The 23,974-nt window shown below is 35.4% G+C and overlaps 1 protein-coding gene across 1 annotated transcript in view; it reads right to left on the bottom strand.

Moving 5' to 3' along the window:
• Positions 1-1,259: 1,259 nt before the first annotated feature.
• The window catches only part of RNF217 (ring finger protein 217), a 122,810-nt gene continuing 100,095 nt past the window's right edge, over positions 1,260-23,974 (bottom strand). Inside the window, exons 4-6 of the mRNA XM_087444046.1 lie at positions 17,600-17,801; positions 12,370-12,441; positions 1,260-11,322 (exon numbers count right to left, since the gene is read on the bottom strand). Of these exons, the coding sequence (XP_087300172.1) occupies positions 11,249-11,322; positions 12,370-12,441; positions 17,600-17,801 (348 nt within the window). The 3' untranslated portion in view covers positions 1,260-11,248. The remainder of the gene's footprint in view (positions 11,323-12,369; positions 12,442-17,599; positions 17,802-23,974) is intronic.

The raw sequence follows: 23,974 nt of genomic DNA, 5'->3' as shown, positions 1-23,974 counted from the left end.
GATACTAAGCTGGCCCTTTCCAGTACTTGTGACTAATATCAATGAATCATTATGTATTGGCCAACAAGTTCATAACGAAACAGTCACTAACAATAATAAGAGCTAACATTTACAGAAAGCTTGTTAAGAGCAAGGTACTATTTTAAGTGCTTTATGTTTTAAAACTCAGTTAACCCTCACAAATACTCTTGGAGGCATATACTGTTATCCCCATTTTACAGAAGAGAAAACTGAGCCACAGAGAGGGTAAGTAACTTGCCCAAGATTACACAGCCTGCAAGAGACAAAGTTGGGGTTTGAATACAGCAGCCTGGCCACAGAGCTGTGCTCTTAACTTCTTTGCAAACCTACCTCAATTGTGATCTGAGGGATAAAACCTGGCCTATTATAAATTTTAGTCCTAATAATCTAATTATGTTATATCAAATTCCTAATAGTACCTTGTCTAACACCCAGACGAAAAATAATACAATATTTTTACCATCCCTTCCCAGTCACTAACCCCCACCTCAAAAGTAACCACTGTTGTGACTTCTATCACCATTGATTAGTTTTGTCCATGTCTGATGATCATATAAATGTTATCCTACAATATATGCTTTTTTTGTGTCTGGCTTTATTTGCTAAACAACGTCTGTGAGATTCAACCATATTTTTGCATGTATTGCTTTGTAGCTTTTTTTAATTAAAATTATTTATTTTCATTCTTATTGCTCTCTAATATTCCATGGTATTAATATACCATAATATACTTATCCATTTGACTGTTGATGGGAATTCTTATAGATATCGTTTGGTCAACAAATACCCTTATTTCCCTGGGTACAGATCTGGGAAAAGAATTGCTAGGTTGTAGGGTCAACATATATACTTAGCGTGCATGATTCAGTGGTTTCTACTTTTCCCACTCCAGTCCAGGCCCCTTTGTCTGGAGAGCGATCACCACCCTAAGCCAAACTCTTACTTCCACAGTAAGTATTTTGCTTTGCTGCCTTATCACGCCCCAGGCAGAACGTTCAGACCGATCTTCACTGTTCTGTGCGTTTTCCTCCAAACACGCCACAGCAACACAAGACAATCCACCTTCCCAAAAGCACACCCATGAATTTCTGCTCATTCCTGCTTCTCCATTCTTAGAATCTAGTGCAGAAATGACTGCAATAATTCCTTCCAAATTTACGGATGTACATGTAATTTTAGCACTGTCAAATTTTACCTTTAATTTACATGTCAAATCTATTGGAAAAAATACAAGAGTCTTCTCTTTTAAAAACTTTTATTAGCACTGCTGGATGACACTGCATGATGTATCACGCACATCGTGCGAGTAAACAGCACTCCACAGGAACCCATATAACAGCTCATACAGTGACAGTCAAAACAGTTGATTCCCGTTATAGCTTTCATCCAAGTAGAGTGAGTGTCCTTATATCCTGCCATGAGTTCTGATCTCATCATTAAGATTACCGTTCCATTCTAAACCAACCAACTAACCAAAAACAATAAAAAAGAAAGCCCGAGCACAACAAAAGGCCATAGGGACATTACCGAAAGTCCAAAATCAGGCTCCAAAATATCACCAGGTATCCATCCTTTGAAAGACTTGCCCCTACATTTGTATGATCTGACACTTGGGTTGCTTTTACCGCCAGCAGCAAGTGAGCTTGTATTTACTAAGAAGCAGTGGTACACTGACACATAGCCACGGAAAATTCTTGAGGTAATAGATTTTTAAATTTCACTGCTTAAAAAAAATCTGTTAATTTCCAGGTCCTGTCCGGCAGGACATATCTGTTGGCAGGAAGATTCTTTTCCTCTTTTTTTTCTTTGTGGGATATTTACACATATTTGCATATACAACCTGTGTCTTTGTCTTTTCTAAGCACATGATTTATTTTAATTATTCATTATACATTCATCAGGAAAAGTTGAATAATATACTATGGTACATAAAGAATACAACAAAACCAGCTTTTTGTATAAAGCTAACACAAAAGGGGAAGACCAAGAAGAGCAACACAATATATTGTACAAAACGTCTCGATGTCGACAAAGCCCACTGTGAATGAATGATTATGTGTAAATAGCAAGTGTAAATAGCAAACACCACGGTTCTCCAGCATCTGCGCGGAAGCAGATTATAGATACAGTATTGCAAAGACAAGTTGTAGGGAACTGGTCAAATTCCTGAAGTACCATCTAATTACTTTTATTTTCAATGCTTTTTGTAAAGGAATTTTGTCCTAACTGGAGCTATAGATCAAGATGCTAGCCATCCCAACTCCTGTTTTCAACTTTAATAATCAGCATTCTTTTCTGTGGTTTAAAAATACATTTCAATTATAATGGCTTCAATTTATGATGTTTATTATCCTTTTTAAAATACATTAGCTTAAAAACGAACAATGAATTTAAGAAGATACATTGGCTAACCTGCTGTTCTAGAGATAATACAGTAGATTAAGGTAGCAAAAGCAACCTACAGACATCCCTAAAGATACACTGTTTCGTCAGCACTTTAAATAGAGGGACTGAGGAACACTCACAGAAAATATATGGCTCTTTAGATAAGAAATAAAGTCAAGTGAAAAAAATAAGGCACTAATAACATATATAAATGTTATATTCATCACACAAAGCACCGTATGGAAGGTTAAAGGGACTGTACATTAGTGCTACTGGAAAATGGGAATAAACCCAGTTTCCCTGGCTTTTATTCACCAATTTTCTTTCTTTTCAGTAATTAACATATAAACACTAAAATGGTGGGAGAAATTATATATTATGCTAAAAACACAATTCATGGAACCAACAGCATGACACCATCATTTGGAAATAAGAAGTTGATGACTCTAACAATGTAAGAAATTAAAGTCTTAAATACTCCTTATTTGCCAACATTTTTATCTCAACAGAATTTGTTTTTTCCTTTCTGATTTTCTTTTGAGGATTTCTACATAATATTAATATCATCTATTTTCTTATTTTATTTCTACCTGCATCTTTCTTAAAATATATTAAAAATGGTTTCCTCCACATAGTTTTATGAATTCCAAAGTTAATAGTACGACTAATGAAATGTAGAAAAAGTTAAAAAATAAAATTACATAAATATTTTCTAATATCATTGAAAAAAGTAAAGAAAATCTCTTTTCAACCAGGCTCATTTTAAACATGAAAAATATTATGACATATTATTTGGAAAACGGCTACAAATTTTACAGAAAACAAAAAACATGTGCCATAATGAAACAATGGACAAGATCTAGTACAAACTACTAGTGAAAGTCACTCATCTTAAAATTAAGAAATTTCTTCGTATTTGCTATTGTTCATGAGAATATAATTAAAATGGGATATATTCTGATAATTCAAGTAGGAGATGATAATTATTCCTTAGAACTGCAATTTCTGAGTACACAGTAATGACAGATTAAACACCCAAATGTTTTTCTTTTTAGCATTTTATATTCTTTGTGAAAAAAGAGAACATGAATAATTTAATTGTCCCAAAGTTTTGCAATAGATATACATACATAGTATATGTGTTTCATGAATGTCTTATAATGAATTTTGTCTAAAATAGAAACAACTAACTGTTGTGGCTTCTTAATAAATAATGGTTTAACATAATAACATTTTAATGCCACTGTTTTTTTGTTCCTTCTACACAAAGTTGCTTCTGTAATCTCTCAAAATTTACTACTTATCAAGTTATTTGATTTCATAAGCAACAAGATTGTTAATTAATTTCCACATTAAAAATTTGTAACAGATTGTCCTTGTCAAGGTAATGATAATATATATATAACCAATTACTGTCCTAGGTTTCATGTGAAATATAAAGTTGGTTTACTTTTTTTCAATACCACCTACTGAATTTTAATTATGACTAAAACGATCAAATACCAAAAATAAGCTATTGCCATATGGAACTTGCAAAAAAATGAGTCTTAAACAAAGGGTTTGTAGTCAACTGATAAAAAAATCATGATACTTTATCTAGAATTTTCTTCATAAAGGAACATAAAGCATGCTACTTTTCCATAAACTGGAAAAAAACAGATATCTATATCGAATATTTAGATAGTATTTACTTGAAAGGAACAATAAAAGTATATGTGGACATAGAGGAAGTAATATGTTAATGAAAAAAATGTTATGTTATTTTATTTTTTATTTTTTGGGTGAGGAAGATCAGTCCTGAGCTAACATCCATGCTAATCCTCCTCTTTTTGCTGAGGAAGACTGGCCCTGGGCTAACATCCGTGCCCATCTTCCTCCACTTTATATGGGACGCCGCCACAGCATGGCCCGACAAGCAGTGCATCAGTGCGCGCCTGGGATCCAAACCCAGGCCGCCAGCAGCGGGAGCACATGCATTTAACTGCTACGCCACAGGGCCAGCCCTGTTATGTTATTTTTAAGAACTTACTGGATTATTGAGACTATGGTCTCAGCTGGGGCAGGAGGTGAACACCTAACAAGTTTGCAGGAAGCCGATGACGGACAGCACAGCTTGCCAGCTATAAGGAAGAATCCAAAACGACACTATTTCATCAATTTCTGGGGCCCTTTCACATGTTTGACTCTCCCTTGAACTTTTCCGCATCATGTACTAAATCTACACTAAATATATCTTGAGTGTGGCTTATATCTAAATCATATCAATGAAAAAGTTAAATATTTGCATATGACAAATGGTCTCTCTGGAATAGGGATAATATCAGTTACATTCATGGTGATCTACTTTAGATGGTCAAAAAGTCTAATAATGTTCGTAGAGCATGAATCCATGGTCAAGTCTTATATACAAATGCTACACTACATAAATCCAGCCCCAAGTCCAAGTGTAGGCTTTTTTGCTGAAACAAAGACCATAAACCATACATCTGGCCATTTTGGATGAATCATGAATGACTTGGGGTCAGGTTGGATGAATGTCCACACATGCTTTCTGTTTAACTAATATGCAAACACGATATTGACCTTACAATGTTCACGAAGCAATTTCTGAAGCTTGGTTTTAGAGTATTATTAAGCTTTCTGATCTAACTGACCTCTCATGCATTTTACTTTTTCTTGGGGTGGGGGGCAGGGCTCTCCAACTCCTAGCAAGAAGAGGGAGAGTGTGCCAGGGACTCCTGATACATTTCAATTAACAGGCAGAATAAGCCAAGGTAAATTATGTTCACTACCATCGCCAACTTATGGAGTCCTTTCAGTGTTTGGATTTCATTTCATTAGAGTCAAAGAGTTAGTGGTGAGACAGAATTTATCTCACACTTGGCCAAGGTGGGAAGGGGACTGCAGAGGGGAAAAGCAAAATAACCACAACATCGGAAAGAAAACAGGAACTTGATGTTGAAGTATGTGAATATCACTTTACAAGCAGGGAAGAAAATCATTTAATATTAATGACAGAACAGAGTGACAAAAATATGAGATGGACCTGAAAAAACTTTTCTTCTATGCTAAGAAGTCTGTATAATCTAAATCATGCAGAATTAAATACACCTAATGAAATTTCTTTTATTAGCTAAAAAGAAGTAGCAGGAAAAAAAAGCAGTGGCAATCTTTTGTGTATGTTTAAAAAAAAATGATTTATTGCCTTTTAAATCCATATTGTTATTCTCGAAACAGTCACTTCTTTAGCCAAAAAAAAGAGTATCATTTGTAATATGCATAATTACATGCTTCTAAAATTGGCACTATGTATGGAGCTTTATAAGGTTTATGATATACGAAGGCTTCAGCTAATGCTCCAAATGGACAGTTACAAGTTTTACACTACTGTCTCTACCCTGCTTCTTGGATGTCGATAGTCAACTAACGTTCCAGCCTCACAACAGTGATGTACAATAGACACCCCACACAACAGTCAGCTATGACATAAGTTTGAGTTCCATCCTTAAAACCAGAGCTACAAAAAGAGTTCCATTGCATTTCTCTTTCAAAGGTTTGCAACACTGGTTTGCATCCAAAAGGTAACATTTCACAATCTTGAATACTCCCCAACTTTTGGAACTCTGATTTTGTTCAGACCATATCTTAATGCTTCTATAACATTATTCCCATTTTATTTAAGTAATAATTGTGGATATACATATTAAAAAATGGGATTTTCAAACTTATTTTCCATAGGAGGAGGAAAACGTCATAATTAAATTATAAAGATTTGAAAAACAAAATACTCCCAAACTGGCTATTGGTGGTAGTTTTGATTTACTATGCTTCTAGTCAGTGGAATTTCCTTTATAGATTTCATGGAAGATAAAAATGCAGTTAAAACTTGCAGTAGAAATTAACTTGATATTTTAAACAAACATTCCAACTAGGCTATTAGGTAACGTTTATTAATTACTGGCTATGTTTGAGCTCCTAATACCAATTTCTAGGATTACTATAATTTCAGAAACTTGGCTACGTTTTTTTTCAGGTATGTTTTACTTGTTTTAAATTTTAAGCTTCAGATCCACCCCCAAATTTAAAGAGGTGACAAATATTTGCTAACACTGTTATTCTGCTGTCTCCATCAAAAAGCAGTATATGTATCCATTGTCTAACTCTGTGAAATTACTTAAATGGCACAAGTATTTTAAAGTGCATTATTGAATTTTAAGGCTATATTCATAATAGACATTAACACAAAACAATGAAACTGACCACAGGAAAAATTACTTTCAATGGTTGGGATAGATTTCAGCCATAAAGATGAAAGATAAGCACACAATCTAACGGGAAGACTCACATGAATGTATATGTGCAGTTTGCCTATAAAATTATAATCTACAATGGCTTTTGGCATGAAATGTTTTTATTTTGGTACTTAATGAAGTATACCAATTAATGTTATTTAGACCACTAACTTTTTTTATAATTATGAATTTAACAGGTCGCGTAAGAGTCTAATGTTAAAAACAATTGCATTTGTTTAATGAGGGAGAAGCTGGATTGATGTCTTGGCAGATGTACTCTAATTTGACGAAGGTCAGGAAGGAATGTTGATGCTTTGCACATGCCAGAGGGAGTGTTTCACCCCCTCCTGTCTTTTAGTGAAGAGGAGTTAGATGGAGTATCAGAGAAGTGGAGCAAAATGAAGTTGGGCGAGTCCCCAGGGACTGGAGGAGATAACAATGGTTTGAGCCACAGGCCATATATTTGGGTGAGAGGACTGAAAGACAAAGGTTCAGCTGGGGCCTGGAGACTCAAGACACGTGGGTAGAACAGGACAGGGAGTCTCCTGACAGGCACCACTGAATCCTGACCCCACAGCAGAGAGAGTACAATTAAAGATATCAGGTTGTAAACTGACTGGTGTTTAATCATCTTTGATTGTTTTCCTGTCTGTTCTACCTCTAGGATCCAATAGCATCCATCACAAAACCAAGGTGGTGGCAAAAGGATGTTGCCTGTGTCGAAAGGTTTGACCCCTCTCCTCTTGTTAACTCCACAAACAGAAGTTCTTACAGAACTTCTGGGATTTGTAAAACAAATGTTTCATATTATTCCACAATTGATAAGCATCCCAACAAACCATCAAACGTTACATATAGTCTAATTTATTTTTCTATGGATAACTGTGGTCATTCATATTTGCCAACATACTGCTTCCTGCTTTTCACAATGCCATAAGTAAATTCCTTTGTGCAGCAACATGCATGAACACGGATAGTGTTTTAAAAAAATGTGACAAACATTATCAATTTGGCTATTTCATTTAAATCTCTCAAGTTTTAAACTAGGCAATCCAAATATCAATGCATCTTTCTCACATATCTTCTAGACATCTCATTGCATCATTTTTATTGGAATAATATGAAGTTTTTTGATAAGTTTTGGCAAGGTATTTATTTGGCTAATCTAGCAGGGGGGAAATTATGCTGCAAAAGATGCTTTTCTTTAAAAATTATGCACTACTATACAATCTTTCTTTTTCTCCAAGAAAAGGGTCTCAAATATATTATCTCTAGCATCTCAATCACTGAAAATGTATTAAAATTTTATTACAAATATCTTATAAAACCAAATTTAAAAACTATGGAAATGGTCACACAAAGTGACAAAAATATATGTAAAGGATCTTCATTGATGCTTTGTGGTAGAGAAGTGAAAGTAATCCCAATGTCCATTCAATAGGGGACTAATTAAATAAATTAAAGCATAGCCCCACAATGGAGTATGCAGTAATTTACGAAAGAATGAGGTAAATCTATTTAAACTCTTATGGAGAGGTGTCTATCAGTATATAATAAAATGAAAAATATCACAGGACAGTAAGAATATTATTATTCTATTTGTATAAAACGAATACACACACAGACACATACACACACACTTATTTGTATATTTGTAGAAAGTGTCTGGAAGGACACATACCAAACCATGAACAGTGGTTACCCCTAGAAAATAAGGGGTGGAGAACGCAGAGGAATTTGTATTTTATAATCTATATGGTTTGATGTTTTTTAATGGAGTATATATTAAATTTACAATAAAAACATATAAAAAATGACAAGCCTTGGATAGAAAGATATTTATTTTATGTGCACGCTTCTTTTCTTTAGAGTAGTTTTCAGAATTCATCCCCAAAGTTGTTACTACTTTTCACCTTCAATGTTGGCACTAACATATAAACAATCCTTTTTATTTTCTTCTCCCTTTTCAAGATCTTGATGACACTTAGTAAAAAAAATTCACAAATAACTACTCTTAAGTCACCAACAGGGAAATGCCTAATATATGCCAACTTTTAAAGAGAAAAATGCATACATTAATTTTTAAAAATCTATGCTATAGAAAAATGAAAAGCCTGTGCAACACAGCACACACCATCTCGAGCACTGATGACACAGCCGTCACTGATCACAGACACCACTCTGTAATTGGAAAATTGGAACCTTTCCAAATAATGTAAAAATATCTCCAAAGATAAGTTATTCAAAGAAACGAATAAAAATCCCTGAGTCAGCCAAAGATAACAGACACAATAACCTAAGAAAATAGATAATCTAAGACCAGAGAGTATATTATTTAGCCAGTTGGTATATATGTATGTGACATATGTATTCATATGCATCTATAGAAATATTATATATGTGTGTGTGTATATATATATACACACACACACATATATATCCTACATAAACATATCCACTAGATTTAGAATTCATCACATTCACATATTGTCAAACTAACACCTAAGTCTGAGAAAGACGAACTTGCAAAAATTAAGCACTTTTACGATAGGATTTAGGCTAGAAATTCTCATTCTCTCAGTTTTAATACTAAAGCACTTAGAATAGGCACTCAATAAATATTTGTTGAATGGACAGATGGATGGATGGATGAATGGAAGGATGAATTTGTGAAACTAGAGCATCACTTTTTCTTGTATCATGTTATGCTTTAGAAATATGCCATTCCAGAACCATAAATGGCATACTCTTCTCTAACTGGAAATAGACTTGTCCAGAAGGTATAGTACAGCTATTCTGGGTGTCATTCAGAAAGAACAGAAGTGTGCTGGCTTGTTATCCATGCAAGTCAACTGCACCATCAAGGACTTTTTAGGTCAAATAAAAATGATAAATGTTCTTATACTTTGGAGTCCAACAAGACAAACTATCCATGTTAATGCATGTTTTATCACATGATCTATTCCAATTCAGACAAGGTTGCTGACAAATAAATGCTACATCTATGCAGATAGCTAATTTTAAGGATTTGGAAACTTTAGGCTTCTTAGGGGTCTTTATTTCATTTTGGCTGATGAACTTTCGTGATGAAAACAATGGAATAACATAGTTTAGTTACTGGTCCTTTTCTTATTTTTAAAGACTTCTCAGCTGGGTAAAACCTCCTGAAAATACTTTCTGCATTTTTTTTTTTTTTTGCAAAAAGTAGTTTATATTTTGGATAAACCCATGAACACAATAAATTTTGTTTTCAAATTACCTCTCCATAAGAAGATACCAACACCTTATTATGCATTTGAGCATTAAACATAAGAAAAATCCTTCAAAACTAGTATTTGTTTTCATGAAAAACTTGGGGACAAACAAAAAAGAGAGAGAAAGAGAGAGGAGAGGTAAGAGGGTGGGGTATTAAATAATATCACACATTGACCTAGAGCAGAATTATCTATAATTACAAGTTGGTTAAGAAATGAGCAGAATAGGGATTTGTTTAAAGGCTTAAGCAGTTCTTTCTACATCAGACTTCTTATTTAAAATAACTAATCGTGCCTGAGGGATTTATTCATGTAGTGAAGTATGTATTTCAAAATATAAGAAATCTGAAAGGACCGAACGTTCAGGTCTTAAAAATTTCCTAAAAGCAGCCTATGAGTTTCTCAGTTTATAAAGTTTGATAATCCTGTGGTGACATTGCACAAATTTCTGTGTGTGTATGAGACAGAGAGAAAGAGCAAGAAATAGAAAGGGTCAACATCAAAATAGCCTGTTGTCTACATTGACTTTAATTCAGTATATTACCAAATTATGCCCACAAAGGAACGATCTTCTTTAAACAGGTCTAAGAAAATGTGGAAAAATAGTGTAGAGGCATGGAACTGGACAAGTACAAGGTTACTGGACCTAGTTTTAATACAGATATGTATATACACACACATTCACACGCCTACACAAACACACTTCAGTAACTCACGATTCTTCTCATTAATTTAGTTTCACAAGTTCTCTTTCGGGCATTGAAATTGATAACAATTATAGCATCTGAAGGATAAAGGAATTGTACTGCTTGGGCCACAGATGGAAACAGGTGTAGACAATGAGCCTTTATCTTCTGAAAAAGTGGCTTTGCTTGTTGATAAAGGTGGACTTCAGCTATTCACACCCAGTCTCACAAGGTGGCCTGGAGGGAGGTTCAGGTACAAAGACAGCCCAAGCAATGCTCAGGAGAGGCATGCTCAGATAACTCTGAGGTTAACTGGTTCTTAATTAAAATATTTTCTTCCAAGAAGCATTAGGAAGGTCAGAGTCATGAAACAGACGTTGATAGTCTATGAAAGTGACCATTTTTAAAAGCAGCAATCTGTATAAGGAAAGGATAGGATACCATGTTGGGTCTGCACCCGAGCTGGAGGCATTGTGGCATGCAGAGAACCACGTGAGACGAGATGGAGAAGGTTCCTCTCAGCGTTTCTGAAGATGTGACTCTCAGATGGGTATACCGTTCTGTATAGCTCCTACCCGGACCAGCTTAGCTCGATGAAATCGTCTGCATTTTACCAGTGCATACCTGTCCGTGACCGTTTTCTCTGTTTTTTACAAAGGCAGTAGATAGGAAATACAAATAAACCTGAGAATAAAGAAAAAAAGATTAAAGCTCCTTAGGGGAAGAAGCATTTAGGTTTGTATATTTGAAAATTTTCCATTTTGCAAACTCTTTACAAATAATCATTATTTATCAATACATGAAAATGAAGAGGGAAGACATCTACGCTGTGAGATGTATTTACTTCTACAAGATTTCGTTCTTTATTGTTTTTCTTTAGCTTTCTCCCCCTTTTAAAAACCTCAATGACACCAGTTTGAATTATGGAATAATTCCATATGTGGAACAATTGACAAAGCAGCCTTTACTTATAGCATTGAATTTAAAATTTTCTAAAGTAATGGTTCTCAAAGTGTGGTCCCTGGACCAGAAGCATCAGCATCACATGGGAACTTTTTAGAATTACAAATCCAGGGGCACCACCCCCTACTCAATCAGAAACTGAGGGTAGGAACCAGCGACCGGTGTTTTCACCAGCCCTCCAGGTTATTCTAAAGCATGCTAGAGTCTGAGAACCACTGCTTTAAAATACATATTTTAATATACTTGTATGACTAAAGCCAAACAAATCACTGATAATTTTCTATTTGTTAGTTCTCAAGTACATGTTGGGTATACGTTCCTATACAGATTGCAGGTATCTTTTTCTAGATACCTTTTTCCCAGGGGACCCTTTTACTAGACTGAACCAAACACCCAAGGGTGTACAAGAGCCTCTTTTCTTTGATGCTCCAATCTGAACTCAGAATTGGAAAATCTGGGTTCTAGCGCACTGGACTTTTCCACTAAAATACTAGATGCATTAACCTTGGTATTAAAAGAGGGTTAGTAATGCTTTACAAGATACATGAATCAAAGTGTTCATAGACTGAAAAAGTGCCACACAAAACATCCTATATGAAACAGGCTGAATCTCCAAAACTATAAATCATATGCTGATTGCCTCTCTAAAGCAAACATGTAACAGAAATCAGTCTACTTAACAACTGACTCACATTATTACATTTACATGCATATCCTCTCTACGGCACTCAGAGAATCCTCATCTCAGATATGTTAAGTGTTTCTTACCGATTACAACTGCTATGGCCCCTAGTGCTAATCCCAAGACCAGGATTAGAGGTGCAACGAATAATTTTCCAGCTGGAAAACAAAAGGCAAAACCATTACAGAGTCTTAAAACATTTATCAAACAACTTCAGCCATGCTTTTTAATACCATAATGTATGTTATTTTTTAAGAAGTCTGATTATAATTAAGGCTGTATTTCTCTAAGGAAATGTATCAGGTGTAGAACCAATATACATATGTAAGTTCAGTAACTTCACTGAAGTCCTGGGCACATGAGTCAAACATCTCATAAATCATTTATAACCTTTATAACCAAAAAAATTCCAAAGCGACTGGCTCACAGGACATTCATCTTTGTGCTTTTCCTTTAGATATCTTCCATTTTCAGTTTTCAAGATTTTGAAAGATTAAGAAAGCAGTGACACACTCTGAGTTGGAAGAACAAAATCTAGTTAGCTCATAAAATGAGCTACAGAGGGCTCATTTTATGTAAGTAAAAGCATTATGTAAGTGCTACAGAGGGCTTCAGCCCAAGCCTACATCTGAAAAATTTACTTACTTTCTAGATCCAAAGAAAACTAACAATGGGAACAGCTAATAGACTGAACTACAAATGGAATGTTTCAATACTATTGCTAGAGAAAATCAGCAATAAACATATAATATCTTGAAGGTTATTCAAGTGAATTGTTTTAACAAATTTAAAAAGGAAGCATTTATAAGAAGGCTAAAGGCTGGTAAGGATGCCAAACGGCATCAACCAGCATTTTTTTCCTAAATAAGTATCTGAGCAGTGATAATAATAAACTCTAGTCATACGTAAACATTGCACAGAGTTCACAATCGGAATCCCACTAACTTTGAAAGGCACTAACACAAAAAAAGACACTAGTAGTTAATATCTTGTCATTACGTAGTAATCTTGGTCTCAAGGCATGTGACATGGCAGTACAGCTGCATATCCCAAAAACAAGAGATGAGGAAGAAACGGAGGGATTCTGTAGTAGAATCACATAGCTGTTTAACAATAAATCAGCAACACCATCCCACAAATTGAGGACAGTAATTTGGAACAACCAATTACATAGAAAAATAGAAACATATTGCAGCTATTTATTGAAAGTTTGTCAGAAAATTATTAACGTTTTTATTATTTAAAAAATGGTCTTTGGAACCATAAGAAGTAGATAGAAAATACAGTTTTAAATATCTAACTTAAAAAGATTGCCACTCAATTAACACAATATCTAACTATGGGTTTTACTTATATTTTTCACCAATGACAGAATCCAACTAAGTAATATTAAATCTTATTGAACAATTGCACTTCGTACTTTCTTAAAGCTATGTTTCAGAGTTCAGAATATATTGGCTTGCATATTTTAAAAGAATCTGCTTTTTTCTGTATACGTAGCTCAGTATGTTCATCCGTGTTTCCTTTGTAAATAATTATCAGTAGATTTTCATAACAGCAATGAAACATGACCTCAAAGTAACAGTACTGATTTTTTTTTCCAAACACCACAGAACTCAAATAACCAGATGTAAGCCCTCTCTCTTTGGGAAGTAATGAACTCATGCCAATCACGCCATCAATGGTCAATACATGTTTAAGCCTACTTTAGAAACTGTCTTGAGGGATTAAGCATACACTCTCTTATTTCTAGATCATTAACAATTCTTTTAAAATACCATTCTCAATAGCTGAAATAATATTCTAACATATCCACATATCATACCCTATTTAAATATTCTTTTTTTTTTTTTTTTTTTTTTGTGAGGGAGATCAGCCCTGAGCTAACATCTGATGCGCCACCAGGCCGCCAGGCCGGCCCCTAAATAGTCTTACACTTAATTTTTTGCTCCTTTTTTTTCTATTTCAAATTATAACTTGGAAATAAACCATTGTCAGCCTATCTAGATTTATCATGCTTTAAAATGTCCTTTACATTACTATCAAATTTCTTAGCAAAAGAATTGCACAAGGGCCAGCCTGGTGGCTTAGCGGTTAAGTGTGCGCACTCCGCAACTGGTGGCCCGGGTTCGGATCCAAATGCGCACGACGCACCGCTTCTCCGGCCACGCTGAGGCCGAGTCCCACATACAGCAACTAGAAGGAGGTGCAACTATGATATACAACTATCTACTGGGGCTTTGGGGAAGAAAAAAAGGAGGAGGATTGGCAATGGATGTTAGCTCAGAGCCGGTCTTCCTCAGCAAAAAGAGGAGGATTAGCACGGATGTTAGCTCAGGGCTGATCTCCCTCACACACACAAAAAAAGAGTAACATGTTTCCAAAAATTATAAAAAAAAAAAAAAGAATTGCATGAAATTTCCAATTCATTCAGCTGCGTATGAAAGTCCAGCATTGAATATTAACAAAATATTTACTAATCAATGGTCCAAAAAAATCTCATTTTACTTTAACTTACATTTCTCTGACTACTACTATCATTGATTCATGATCTTCCTCTATTTTGTATGTGGGTTGCCACAGCATGGCCATTGATGAGTGGTATAGGTCTGCGCCTGGGAACTAAACCCCGGCCACCAAAATAGAGTGTGCCGAACTAAGCTGCTGGGCTGGCCCATCACTGAATATTTTTAGACATGTTTATTGGCTATTTGTATTTCTTCAATTCTGGTTCCAATCTTCTTTGACTTTTTAAAAATTGGATATTTATTTTTGGAGGGGACTCCATTGTTTTTGTTCATATAAATTATTTGCCATCTAGAAGTCAGCTAAAGACTTATATTTCCTTTACTATTATATACTTTAATTTAGTATTTTGAATATTTATATGGAATAAAATCTTTCCTCAGTCACTTTTATTCCCAACCCCACTGACTCAATAATCTGCCTACTCCCTACCAGAGAGATACCCTCATGTCAGAGGCTGCTAATCACCCCCAAATCTCTGTTCTCCCTTATTCTTTAGGAGCAGAACCTCTGATCTGTAGCCGGGCACATGGTCACAGGGGATGTAGAGTATGTTTCCCATCATCCAGCTGAGAGAGGAGAAGACCCTTTCTCTGCCTCTGCCCAAGGACATCTGGAGGCTGTGGTCCAAAGCTGAGGAGCAAACTGGGTTCCATCACACAAGGACGGAGGGCAGGAGGGCTCTGCTATAACCCATGTTCTCTCGTATGTGGAAGGGAGAAGGTAAGTTTGTGACTTACAGAGTAATCCATTTTCCTGACTTTTGTGCAGATGGGAGAGGTAGAGGCCACTCCCCTTGGAGTTATGGCCCAACAGCAGCTACAGGCAGCTGTGCTGGAGGTAGGAAAATATGTGCGGGAAGGAGAGCTTATCTCAAAGCCCAATTCTCCTTACTTTGTCAGGTTTGTCCTGACACGGTTACATCCGCATGCCTGTGCGCAGACACATACACATAAACACACAGCCAGCAGAAAACAGGCCAAAAAGAAAACCATTTACAAACAGCTGATCAAAAAGTTTTTAAATAAAAACCGAAAAGACTATACAGAGAGAATATTTCCCTGCTGACAATGTCTATGGGCTGTTCATTCTACAGGGTATTAAATAACTCAACTTTATGACCTGGGAAGAGGATTCTAGTGGCATCTGGGCAAATAGTGAGAGGACCTAAAGAGAACGCATCCAAAACACTATTGGACAAATAGGGCAGGAAATTAACTTTCTTTATTTAAGAATGACTAAACAGAAAAACAAAAAGAAAAAAAAAAAAGACTGGTCAAATCAAAGATTATTTAAAATAAAAAATGGAAGGAAACATCTTCCCACAAAATGGCACTGAAGTAGGAAAGAAAAGAACTAACAATGCAGAAAATATATGGGTTTTGTGTTTTTAGGTTGCTCTCTGCATCTATAGACTTACAAATAGATTACAGCTCAAAACTTAATTTGTGATTAGTTTTCTCTTGGTAGTACTGTTATAAATAGGGGTTAGAATCCCTAGCTAACACTCCATAGTCTATTTAACTAGTAAGTAAATATTGGTTACATAATTATAATATATAACATTACAAGCAAATAAACAGAAAAACATTGAAAATCATTAAAACCAATCTTGACTAAATTCTACTCTTGACTATATCCAATAATGCTGTTGGTTGTGGAAAATTTTGTTTAATTAAAGCTCAGTAAAAATATTTTTATAGAGCTCATACAAGATTTTAGAAAATAATGGCACTAGCTTCCATATGATAAAGCGAATTTAAAATATATATTCTATCTTTTACCTGATAGAAATACATCATTAGCACCAACTTTGTTCTGATGAGCCATCATTTGATTCTAGAAAGGGGAGTGGTTTACAACAGTAATGAAGTGATGAAGGGCTGCAGAGAGATGTAAAGAGATTTTCACAAAGTAACTGGGCAAAAGTAGGTAGAAACAGGGAAAACGTGGAAGATTTTAAAAAGTATTGCATTTATATGAGAAAGACTGCCAAAGAAAGAAGTAATGAAGTTCTGCATGATGAAAAAAGAGAGGACGAAATCTCACAGTGGGTACATTCTAGAGGAGCAGGGAGCCGTTGGAAGAAGAAATATTAGATCAGAAGAACACTGTATTGCACAAAGGTGGTGGCATTAGGCCAGAGCAGGAATCTGTGTTTATGCTTGAATATTTGTGTATGAGACTTGTGTCATTGAGGCTGAAGAGGGAGGTAAAGTCAATCCATAAGAGCATTGCAATTGGATATTTAAACTTGAGTTTGTATGCAACGAGGGTATTTATTCATTAACTGTTAGCTATTAACTATTAATACAGTAGAGAAACATATACAATGACTCATCAACTATATAGGTACAACGGAACTCTACTTTGGGGCTTTGAAACACACAGATTTCTTTTTATTGTACTGCATGTCCTCCATGAATGAATAGAGGACATGTGCAAGACCCACGGACAGGTACTGTCAACACAAAAGTCAACGTGACATTGTTCCTCTTGTCAAGTGGCTTACAATAGGGTTTCAGAAATTTATAAGACTAAAGACTTCACATTTCCACAGCGTAATTAATAATTTGTTCTTCGAACAAAATCTGCTTGCTCCTATAAGTAGTGTCCTGCTAACAAACTTAAGTTTTTCATTTTAAACTCAAAGGGAGAGAAAATATCTTCTTCCTGTTTGGGGTTAACAGAATACCTGGCAAGTGCTCAGAATTATCACGGCTACTACATTCATAAGTATCACTGCTTACTTCCCAGGGAAGATTCCCGTAAGTTGTGTTGGATACTCACCACAGACCGACCCTCGCACTAATCTCCTTAGATGAGGTCTCTCTGGGAGGTAGCGATATTTGCATCCGAATATACTGAGGTTTGATGTGTGGTCTCCAAAGAAACGGAGCTGGCGGTATCTCTCCCCACATCGATAACAAAAATTAGTGTTACACTGTGAACAGGTCATATGGTCACATCCTTCAGTTCTCTGGATGTGGATCTGTATCAGTGAAAGAGGGGAAGAGAAGCAAAGGTTATGGAAATTTTTTGAAAGTAAAATCTGGCAAATGTTATGGAACAAAACTTACAAGTTTCCCTAAAACACAACCCTTACGTAGCCTTTCTGAGGCTGTCAATTTGCATATAATCACATTCTCCAAGGTCGTATTTGTATCAAACACTCCACGTGTACAAAGCTCAATAACATTTCAGGTACTCCAGCTGTTGGCTGATTTTTGACTAATATATAAACAAATATATCCCAAATGAAAACTCGCTTATCCTTCTAGACATACACCTAACTCAGTGGTTAGGAGGCAATTTAAAATTCTGTAAAAGTATATTTTGTTTATGCTACGATCAGCGAGAACCAGGTGACTTGGGGAATAAGAAGAGATAAAAAGTATTCCTTAAAAGCAAGGATTATGTAAAACTTTTTGTGAATAAATGTCAAGGAACAGAAAGCTCTCTTTGCGGAAGGAAATGATAGCAGCCATAAGTGTATTCACAATGCCATTTTAGTTTCCAACTCTAGTATCGTTTGTAAATACGTTTATAGGACTGTTTGTACAATGCCACCTGTGCGGCTAAGCACCTTCCTCTGTTGTTGCAGTCAAGCTACATGTACACACAGCTTTGCTCATAATGTAACAAGGATTTTATTCTTGAATAGTCCACCACGTACGCGATGTGGTGGTCACTGTCTCAAGCACTGAGGCCATGTTATAATCAAGGTATTACTCTTTGAGATACAATTGGATGCTTGACTCAGAATCCTCATGGACACTGTATATAAATTGGAGCCCTCTTTCACTCAAGTGTGTGTACACTTTGTTAGGTGAACACTCATGAAAGAGAACTCAACATTATTTCATTGAAAAAAAAAGGTTTGGTACAGTATGGAGATTCCTCAAAGAATTAAAAATAGAGATGCCCTATGATCCAGCCATCCCACTACTGGGAATCTATCCAACGAACCTGAAATCAACAATCCAAAGAGGTCTATGCACCACTATGTTCATTGCAGCATTATTAACCATAGCCAAGAAGTGGAAGCAACCTAAGTGTCCCTTGGCTGACGACTGGATCAAGAAAATGTGGTATATGTATATACAATGGAATACTACTCAGCCATAAAAAAAAAGACAAAATCGTCCCATTTGCAACAACATGGATGGGCCTGGACGGTATTATGTTAAGTGAAATAAGCCAGAAAGAGAAAGACAAACACTGTATGATCTCACTCATATGTGGAATATAAACCAACACATGGACAGAGAAAACTGTATTGTGGTTACTAGGGGCAATGGGGGTGGGGGGTGGGCACAAGGGGTGAAGGGAGACATATATATGGTGATGGACAAACAAAAATGTACAACTCAAAATTTCACAATGTTAAAAACTATTAAAACATCAATAAAAAAGAAAAGGTTTGGTTACACTGCCCAACCCTCATGTGATTAAAAACAGTCTCCCCAGTTCACTATAGAGTAGGCACTTACTACATTCAAGTCACATCTCACTAATTCTTGTCATATATATACTTTTTATTATCATACATGTGAGATTTTATATATATCCATGTCTATGTCTATATCTATATCTATATCTAAGTTCTTTGTTTAGAAAATTTATTTAAAATGTTCCGAATACCATTTGGACTATTTTAAGTTTCTACCCATGACTTTGCTTTGAGTCTAGTGTGTCAGTGAATGTTTTAAAGCAATTGAGAACTTCCCAATCAACATGTGAGCCAATCCCTCCAGTGGTGGCTTGACTCCCTTCAATTAAGACTTGGCCACAGTCCATGACTTTACACTTCATTTGAAATCATGCTTTCCTTCTCCAGTACACAGTGCAGCTCCCTAAGCTTCAGCAACGGTGCAGTTATAATTATATTCTTCAAAAACTGGACAATGATTACGGAAATGTGATAAAATCATCCAGGAAAAAGAGATCTTTAATGTGAAAAGAGAAATTAAAAGGTTGAGAGAAAAAGAAAATTATCCATTTCAAAATATAACCTTATTTTATAGGTTTTGAGAATAAAAATTTTTCACTTGCTAACTCCAAATCATAAGTAGTATTTCAGTTTAGTGACTAAATAACTAATATTTTAAGCTTTAATTTAAAGGAACAATATGAATTTTAAAAGGACTTCTGATGCTGCTTTGAAAATAACAAAAGGCTGGCCCAGTGGCCTAGTGGTTAAGTTCAGTGCACTCCGCTTTGGCAGCCCAGGTTCTCAGGTTTGGATCCCAGGTGTGGACATACACCACTCATCAAGCCATGCTGTGGCAGTGACCCACATATAAAAAGTAGGGGAAGATTGACACAGGTGTTAGCTCAGGGCCAGTCTTCCTCAAGCTAAAAAGTAGAGGAAGATTGATAACAGATATTAGCTCAGGGCCAACCTTCCTCAATATTAAAAAAAAAATAACAAAAGATATTAATCATAGTAGTGGTGAAAGTTTCATTTGAGCAATGCACGTGTTTGTGAACCCATCCATCTATCTATTCACCTACCTACCTACCTACTTTATCTATCTATCTATCTATCTATCTATCTACCTACCTACCTACCTATCTGGAGAGTTTCTAGGTGATGTGACCATTTTGAAGAAGTAACAGCTACGGAAAGGGTAGCACATTACAGGAAGCACAATGATTGGCACAGAGCAGGCACTTAATACATGATAAGTGAATGTACCAAGAAAGAAAAGTTTACTAAATGTTTGGCAGGATGTTAGATATTCACAATCATTAGGTTGATTGTAGATTAAATGTTCATTCTCTCCCAGTGGTTGATTGATTCTTGGTAGGTAAGCCGCTGCCCCATAGGGAAATCGCCCGAAGAACGTGGGCTTTGACTTTAAGAGGCCCTGTGTTTAAATTCTGGCTCTACTAGCTGTATAAAGAAGCTACTTCACCTCTCTCAAGCCTCAATTTATATGATATCACTTACATGAGAATAAAAATGTGATAATATTTGTTCAGAGCCTAACCCACTGTGGCACATACCGAGTCAAGTCAATATAATATTGGTTCCCATCTATCCCTTCCCCTCCACCTACCTAATAAGGTGAGACATCAAATGCCTGGGTGATGTAACTGTTCACCCCCTGATTGCCAGGTGGTCCCCTGTCTCACTTCCTCATATGGATAATTCTTAGGCTGATGCTGGACTAAAGAGCATCTCCCTAGATGGCCAAGGGCTAGCTTTGGTCAAGGGTTACTAACAAATCATTATTTGGTTGATATAAGCAAAACTTACTTTTCCTGCTATTGGCCACCTCATCCTTTTTTCAGGCTTTTAGCCTGAAAAATTTCTTGTTTTTTACCTGACAGTCCAGTCAGAGTGGATCCAGGGGCCTGAAGGTTATCTAATTTGAGGGGCCCTCTTTAAGGAGAAGAACGTAAATTACAAATACAAATTAGGTGCAAAGCCTAAGAAGGGACTCGTGCAGGTAAGAGTCTCTGAAGCGTAGGCTCTTTAGCTTCCTGGTAAATCCACCCCAGTCCAGCCCTTCCCCTCTGCTGTGCATGTTTCTGTGACCGGTTCTGAAGACCAATTTCTGTGACCATATCCACTTAGCACAGTAGATGACATTCAGAATAATGTAGGCCAAAGGCTCTCCTGGCCCCTTGAACCATTTCTGATCTTTCTTTAAATCACCTGAGTACTAGGAGAAAACATGTTCCAAGACAACTGCTGAGAACCTAAAATAAAGGTTACTTTGTTGACACTCAACTTTTGGACTGGATATTGTATTTGATCTTAAAAGGGAGACAATAAAGCTTAACACATTTCCTGGTCACACAGCACTGTGTTGTATTTGACCTATGAAGGGAAAAAGACTAATATTTGTTTAGAGCCCATTACGTTCCAAGCATTGTACCTAGATTAGCAGCTTCAAGCCTCGTAACCACAGTATGAGATTGGCATTCTTGTTCAAAATCAGAGCTCAGAAAAGCAATCTGCTTGAGTGAATGGAGAGAGGATTTTGAATCATGTCTGTTTCTTTACTACGCTAAGCAACCTCTTATTATAAACTTAAGGATAAAACCAGAGGGTCAATCTTATTCTTTGCTAACTGACAGCAAGATCTGTGCTAGTCAGACAAACATGTCTGCTCTCTAGCACGAGGCATTTCTGCGTCTTTCTGTTTGTCTTAAATGCTGCAATCAGGGCCAATTCATATTCTTCCTTTAAAACAACATCAAAACTTTTTCTGACAGGAAACTTGTTCTAATAAGTTAAACTCATCACTGACAGTTCATTTGCCTCAAAATTTTGCATACAATTTTCATTGTCATTTTATATCTGCTTCTAATATTGCTTCATTGGGTTCTAAAATCTTTATGTGGCATATTCATTATTTCATTTAAATAGTGAAGACTGCAATTTCTAGTCTCTTTTAACAGTCTTTTCTTATTTCTAAAGTAATTTTCTGAACATGGCAGGCAACTAAAATATTGTTAATCCAATAATATTTCTGTACAGCAAGTGACAAAATTCTAAGCTCTGATAATACTCCACAGTAACTTGTACATTGCAGGATTACACGGTTCTATAGATTAACTTGAAAATTTTGTACACATAAAGGCAATGATTTAATCATGAAAAAACGATTTCATAATTTACCAACTGTCAAGTACACAGTGCTTCCTTTAATACTATTGCGAATATATCTTGATTATATATGAATATTTTATAATTTGATACTAACAGAGAAATGAACTGACACAATCCTAGTTAATATGTAACAGGAGACATTACTTTTCACATTTGCTAAGACAGTTGTAATTTGCAACTCCAAATACCCCAGGGGATAATAAATTTCATATGGTAAACGAGTTCCCTGAGTATATCTTTAAAGGTCACACTTTGAGAATGCCAGTGTTGTTTGTTTTTAAAACATAGGGCCTTAAGAAGTACGCTTAAATTATATTGACATAAAGGTCATTTTATTTTTCAATGAAGCTGTTTTTATTTTTTATTATAGCTTCAAAACATTCATCTGCTTAGCTCTGCTAAAAAACAAATTAATCATCTACTGCCTATAATTTAGTATCAAAATTCTATTTTTACTTAAGAAATGGAGACAGACTAGGACAGACAAGGTATTCCTAATCCATTAGATTAAATTTACCAGTCATAAACCACAAATGTCACTTGATTTGTTATTACTCACAGGGTTTCTTCTCTCCATCTACAATAAGTAAAGATGGCTGATACTTAAGGAGCTGAATATTTAAACACTAAATATCGCTTATACCTCACTACACATAAAAGTCATGAGATGAAACGTTCAGAATATGCCAGACATTTCTTTAATAAGAGTTTGATATTAAGTTCACATTGTAGTAGAAATGACAACATGGATCATTTCTGAACCTATAATCTTCTTCATAGGACATACCAATACCTGTAATAAGAAATTAATCATAAAAACCATACATATATAGATATACATTTTAGTACCTGCCCTCCTCAAGTTGTTTACATTTTAACAAAATGCCCACAAAGTATCTAAAAAATAGAATTACAATTCAGCTTTTAATTTTCATACAAATTCTACTTAATCATAAGGTGAAAGAGGAACAATAAATGAACTGGTAAATATCCAACCCACTTTATAATTTAACCAGTGCACATCTGCCTACAAGTACTTATCTCTACTTTCACAAAGAAATAAAGGCTTATTTTATTCTCTAAGTAGAAAATGATAACTAAATTATATTAACAAATATTTTAGTAAACTTTTACTTATGTTTAAAAATATTTTTATACATATGTTTGCCTCAATGGCTTTTGATATTTGGAAGAATTAATTAGAAGCAACAATTATGAAGAAAGTTTAAAAAAATTCCACGCATAATGTTCAATTCTTTACTTAGCTCACCAATTCTCCATAACATAGATTTTTAAAAAGCAAATATATACATAAAGCTTTCAAACATGTGATAAAAAATCTTATGAACCTAGAATTCTTGTCCAACTACAAAATAAATATATATTGGGGCAAAAATAAAACAGTTCCAGAGATGCTAAGACTGCTCTGCATCTGTTCTGGGGCCAGGACTGAAGGAAGCACTGCGTTAAGTGAAGGTGAAATTCAACAAAGAGCAATGTTAGCACAAACAAAAAACAGTGTAAGAAATCCCAGAGAA

The sequence above is a fragment of the Ceratotherium simum genome, chromosome 19 (assembly GCF_057802395.1).
Source record: "Ceratotherium simum simum isolate JZ-2026a chromosome 19, ASM5780239v1, whole genome shotgun sequence".
NCBI lineage: Eukaryota > Metazoa > Chordata > Mammalia > Perissodactyla > Rhinocerotidae > Ceratotherium > Ceratotherium simum.
The sequence above is the reverse complement of the archived record's forward strand: the minus strand, read 5'-3'. Positions and strand labels throughout refer to the sequence as shown.